General features: G+C 40.7%; 1 protein-coding gene across 1 annotated transcript; it reads left to right on the plus strand.

Moving 5' to 3' along the window:
• Nucleotides 1-4,525: 4,525 nt before the first annotated feature.
• LOC104160157 (FERM, RhoGEF and pleckstrin domain-containing protein 1-like) lies at nt 4,526-4,696 on the plus strand (the record flags this gene model as incomplete). Its single annotated transcript, XM_009698221.1, has 1 exon — nt 4,526-4,696. A coding segment is annotated over exon 1 (171 nt), but the record flags the coding sequence as incomplete, so codon positions are not given.
• Nucleotides 4,697-5,959: the final 1,263 nt, after the last annotated feature.

A 5,959-nucleotide genomic window follows, 5' to 3' on the forward strand; every position in this document is an offset into this window, starting at 1 on the left:
GAGACAGTGTTGGGCCAGCATCTGAGAAGCCTTGACTGCGGCTTTAGCGCTATGCCCTATCTGCTCGGTGACTTTACAGGCCAGTCACATCATCCCACTGCGCCTCAGGCTTCCCCACCTTTAAAAGGAGTATAGTCAACAGTGTGCTGCCTTCGTGCTGTGAAAATGTGTTTAAGCAAAGCAAAAGAAGAGGAAAAGACCTAGATACCTGGTGCCATTCTCCCCCTGTAACAGGAGTCTTCAGGCTTTGGGAATGTCTTGCATCGAATGTCCAAACCTCATTGTCTGATCTAGAAGAGCAGAGTAGTTAACAGATCACATTAGCATCTATTCCAACGTGAGCTCTGCTCATATTTCCGACGGTGGCTTATTGCTTCTCTTTTCCTCAGTATTTTGTAATTTTTGTAACCCTTTATTCCCATCCTCTTGCCCCCACTCCTAAAATCAAAACAAAAAAGTGCTGTTTATATTCCTAGCTCCCTTTAGACTAAGTCAGTTTAATTGTTTTTTCGTCCTGCCAAAGAAAAATACATGGAAATTTTAGCTGGCCTGGACCTTTCCGATGCTATCAAATGCTCCTGATTTGAACACGGAGAACTAAAATGGCTTTATGCTGAACCACATGGTGGCCTTTGTCCAGCTACTGCAGAAGTATATACAGAACTTAAAATTTTCATCTAAGCATTTAGCATCTGTGTAAAAGGATTGTTAACATGTGATTAGGACAAAACCACGTTTACTAATCTATCTAATGGAAGCTGTAGTTTTTTGTGCCTTCCAGATGTTTTAAGTAGAATTAGGTGAGATGGCTTGCATCGGTCTAATGGCCTGCCAGCGGGTGGCTGGGCTTAGCTCACCCTGGCCTTAGGTTTGCCAGCCTGCTGAGAGCTGATTTAATTTGTTAACTCAGCAAAGAACAAAACACTGAATTGTTTTCTTTTGGGTTAGAGAGGTGCACTGGCTCAGTGAAGGGTCTGAGGAGGGTGAGAGTCAGTGCACGGCGTCAGGCATGGGTGGGAGCTGGCAAGGAGCAGGAGGGGCCAAAGCTCCTGCATGGACAGCTCTGCCATCTCAGGTAACTTCTCCTCTCGTGCAGGTTAGGATGCAGGTTAGCTCTCTGCAACGATCTCTCACCATCTTTGTGGATTCTACGGCACTACTGAGAAGGGCACTGACACCCAGCCAATCTACAGCAGAAGCCATAGATGCGATTTTTGACCCCGGGTTTCATCAGCTGTCAAAAAGAGCAGACAGAAACTCTTAATTTTCAGAGTTCAGATGAGTCCTTTTTATTTGCCACTCTCTTTGCTCCTGTACTGATTGTGTGCCTCCACTTATGGTTTGATTAGAACTGCGTGTGTTGGAGTCTGGTGGCCACCGCTGTTTCTTCTCCATTAATACCCCTCCACAATTCATCAATGTCATCTTTCTACTAGAGTGTCTTCAAAATTCTCCGTCTTCTGTCCAAACTTGATCCTTCTCCTTACCATGACAGGTGTTGGGTATCCTAATCCTCCCAAGTTTGCTCAATATTTACTTAATACTCTTCTGTTGCATTCTGTGACATTAGTTCGCTGTCCTCTAGATCAAACTGATTTAGAACAAGGTATGGAGCTTGCCTGTTGCGCTGCATTATTTTAGAGAGGATAATTGTAATAATTTTTATGGCCTCTTTCATAAAGACATGATAAAAGTATTATGCTGCTGTTATGACAGCATCATAGTGAGCGAGACTGGTGTCATACAGAAGAAAACCTTAAATAATGTCCAGTGCAGCATGCTGATGTTTAGATATACATACAGATTGAAAAAGGGGAAGGTCTGCTTTTAATTTTGTAAGTAGCAGATGTATGTGATCAGGGTCGCCAATAATTCTTAGATCTTTGCTTACAAAGGGAAGTGTGTGCGTGTAACTGAATGGTTCAATATATACATATTACAAGAGTTTCTGTATTAGTACCTGGTAATAGTAATAACAGCAAAACCTCTCAGCTGTGTATGTGGAGTGGTTTGGCTTGTACCTTTCCTCCATGATTTTTTTTTGGCTCCTAAATTTGAGTCTTTTTTCCTTGTTTCACTAGGTTTGTTGGCCTGTCTGAATGTATGTGTGGACCACTAGATCATCTAGTCAGAAGAATATTTATAGAAAGGTCCAAGCTCTGTAACATTTCCTTGTGTTGGTTATTTGACGGTATCGCTTCAACTGTGTGGATTGATTCCTATGTTTAGGATTTAATGGAAAGAACAGATTTCTTCATCACCCACTTTAAAATTTAGTCTGTACCTCGCCAAAAACTACTGTAGTAACACAACGACGGTAGAGATCCTTTCTGCCCTGTTGGTGCTGTCTGTGGTGTATGGTGACTTCAGAAGAGCTCTTAAAACAGCTTTTGAATTAATAAAGACATGGACCAGTATCTTTGTGTGCAGTGCCACTTCCAGACCGGGTGCATGTGTTACCTTTTTAAATGTTCCTGTGAACTTCACATGCAGGAAAATCAGTTTTATTTTTAAGTGGCCTTGAATCTCGCTGCATAGAGCTCGGTGGCTTTTCTTCTGCAATTCCTGCCTCCAACTGCAGCTTTCTTGTTGGCACTTCTTGTCTCATAAAAAGATTTAATTCAATTAATTTTAAAGAGTAAAATAAATTTAATTGATTCCCTTTACATTTTAAATTGCGATGCAAGTTGAGGAAAAATTTGCCTCGCCGGTGGTGTTTGGCATGCACGTGGGTAGGTTTCACTAGTATCTCTCCAACCTTGATGGGTAGAATAGTGCTGATTCAATGCAAAACTTTGCTGGCGTTTTTTTGTTCTCCTTCACTTGTGCCTGTTGAGCTGATATGTAGAAGTATGCGATCCCTAATTTTTCATTCCCTTCCTTCTCAGCTAAAGCTTTTTAAAATCAAAGTGCTGTTTTAAAAGGTTTTACTCCAAGCTACTTTCTATGGGAACAGATTAGCGAAGACATGGAAGAGTGATGTGTAGTAAATGGTATATCCTGCCGAAGACAGAACTGTTTTCGTTCTGTCTTTATGGAGGGAACTGATGTCTTATTACCTGGCACTATTCTTTATAGTATTTATTCTTTCTATCACCGTAGAACTGGTGATACACTCACGGATACATAGGCTATCTTGTGCTTCCTATTTTTCCCCATAGGCTTCTCAATAATTGTAACCTCAGAGTAAAAGCCAGGCAATGATTGGCAGTCCTCTGCTTGTGCCTCTGTTTAGCTGGAAAGTTATATTTCTATTCTTTCTTTGTGCTACACGTTTTTTTTTAATGGTCATCGATCAGCATATAAAAGTAATAAAGACTGAAAACGCAATTACCAAGGAAGATAAATAGACAGTAGCAGCAGGTTTCATCAGAAACCTAGCTAGAGTGCCAGAAGGCAAGGGGGAGAAAAGTGAAATAAAGTTCTAGTATGCTGTGTAACATTTGACAAGTAAAACTAATGGTCCTTGAATTAAAAAAGAAGGTTCAAAGTTGTGCCAGTTAATGAAAAACCACACTGAATCGCCATTGTAGCTCTGCTCCCTTTTTAGAATAGAATAATTATTTAGCAGAAATGTGCTGTGTAACATGGTGTGAAAGCTGCATGGAAACAAAGTCAGCAAGCCAGTTTCTGAGGTTACTTTCCTTGGATATGAAGCAGACATCCACATTCAGGGAGCGGTGCAGGCGAGCTGGTGCCGACGTAGCCTTCCCCTAGCACAGCGAGGAAGGTGTATTCCTTGGTCTTCCCCTCCCGCTTACAGGCCTCCATGGGAAATGGGATTTCCCATGCTTTTTCCAACCAGTGTTATTGCTCTGACTTTTTCTGGCCTTCCCCGTAGCACATCCTTGCAGTCCTTGGCCCATCAGTGGGATCAGGCCAAGCTCCAGCTTCTAGAGCAGCTCTGGTCCCCAAAGGAAATAAAAGATTTAGGCCATGTAATTGGGGTCATCTTGTACCCCTCTGGCTTTCCTGCTTTACAGACCCTTAAGAAGATGGCAGCTGCAAAGGGTCAGAGAAAGCTGGAAGGACCAAAGGAAAAAATGCTGATATAGCCAGGAGGGGAATGGTGGTCAGCAAGTAGTGAGCTGTCCCACCTGCTCTCCTCACTTTCCTCCCCTCTCTGGGAGCCCTGACTGATTCATAAATACATAAAAATTAGCATAATTCCTTGAAATTCGGGTTCTGTTGTGCTCTGTTTCCACTGTGGTCTTGTTTCCCTTTCCAGGAGAAAAGGAATATGTTCCCATTGTGCAGTCCTGTAGCAAGTCTGTCAGCCCTAACCACAGCAGGTGATTAGCCTGTGTATTTTGACAACTGTAAAGTTTGCCTGGTTTTCTTGTCTTCATGTGAGAAATGAAAAAAAAAATCATAATGGTTATTAGTTTGTGTTAATGGTCATATGGTTTGTTAGCTGTAAGTATATATAACATAATGCTTATGTGCAAAACCTCTTATTTATAAGTGATATGATCTTCTTTACCCTTATTCTTTTACCAGATACAAGAAACGTGTTTCCCCAAACATGGGTGAAACAGAGCAGAGACCAACAGCAGGATCCCGGTTAGGAGCTCAGGAAAATGCTGGGATCAGTACCTTGGAGCATGGACAGAAACCACCTATGGCACCTCCAGGAAAACTTGTCTCCATCAAAATTCAGATGCTGGATGACACGCAAGAAACTTTTGACGTTCCGGTAAGGGTTGGAGTGGCTAAAGATTATGCAGACATTTCTAAAAATACAGGTTTTCGAACCAGTTCTGTTTTTACTTCAACTGTGATTCTTTGGCTACTGAATTCATGTTGCAGAGAAAATGGCTGTTATATCAGCATTAAATAGATGATGATGCAATAGAATAACATTAAACAATGCAGTGAACTGTAAATTACAGTTATTATTCTGTTTCTGTTTGAACAGCTTCAGAAAAGGTGAGTGTCCTTGGCGTTTCGTTTTTTTTCTTCAAATATTACATCAGTGGTTGCCTCTACTTTCTGAACAGTTGATATACTTCCTTGGTGCTGTTTTGCTCTTGATTCATTAAACCATAAATGTATACAGATTTTTTTTTTTTCTTTTCCTCTGGCAAGTCCTTAGGATAGTAACTTGAATTCATCAAAGTTTTCACTAGTTTGTATCACTCTTACAGGCATCAAGTGTTCTCACACACATTGAGTGCAAGGAAAGAATCAAAGCAGTCTCATCTGATGTTTCTCTGTACCCCAGTGAAATTAATCTAGGTTTGTACTTGCCAAGGAAACAGAATTACTACTGCTTTTGTGTGTATATGATCAGAAGAATTAGTTTAAATTAGTTTTGATACAAAGACTGAATCTGTTTTATACTATCTAGCTGTTAGTAACCCCTAATGATTTTAACGTGCTATGCTTAGATAATTAACATGTAAAGTCATTGAACACTGTTGCTGTTATGAAAGTGTACTGGAATGTATAATTTTCAAAGTCCTCAGGGTTCAGTGAATAGGAAACTGGAAACCTGAGTTCAAATGTCATCCTTTGTTACTTGCATTTTATGCAGCTATGGTAACTTCCATGCCTTCACTGGCTCAGTTTTCCCTTCTGTGGAATGGGGAGTTACCAGCGAGATACATAGATCTTACACGTATAGTGCACTGTGAAAAAAAATGTTATTCCTGTGTTAAAGATGAAGGAATTCTGATTAGGAAAATCCTCATTAAAAACAAAAAGTATTTTTTACCTGTTTATAAGGTTTTGTTTGTCTGTTTCATGTGTGTGTACATGCACATGCTTTTTAGTCTGCTCTCTGCTGCTGTTTGTGATCCAGCTACAACTGTGTGTTGAGTCTCAGATTTTGTTGTAGTAGAAAGTTTGTCCTCTGGACAGACAGGTATGTGTGAACTGAACTGTCATCAAGTGAAATGCTCATGTATAGAGCAACGTGTTATGCTTTTGTGCCCTTTGGAATGCCTATCAAATACCA

Source organism: Cariama cristata, unplaced genomic scaffold (assembly GCF_000690535.1).
Source record: "Cariama cristata isolate BGI_N322 unplaced genomic scaffold, ASM69053v1 scaffold11174, whole genome shotgun sequence".
Taxonomy (NCBI): Eukaryota; Metazoa; Chordata; class Aves; order Cariamiformes; family Cariamidae; genus Cariama; species Cariama cristata.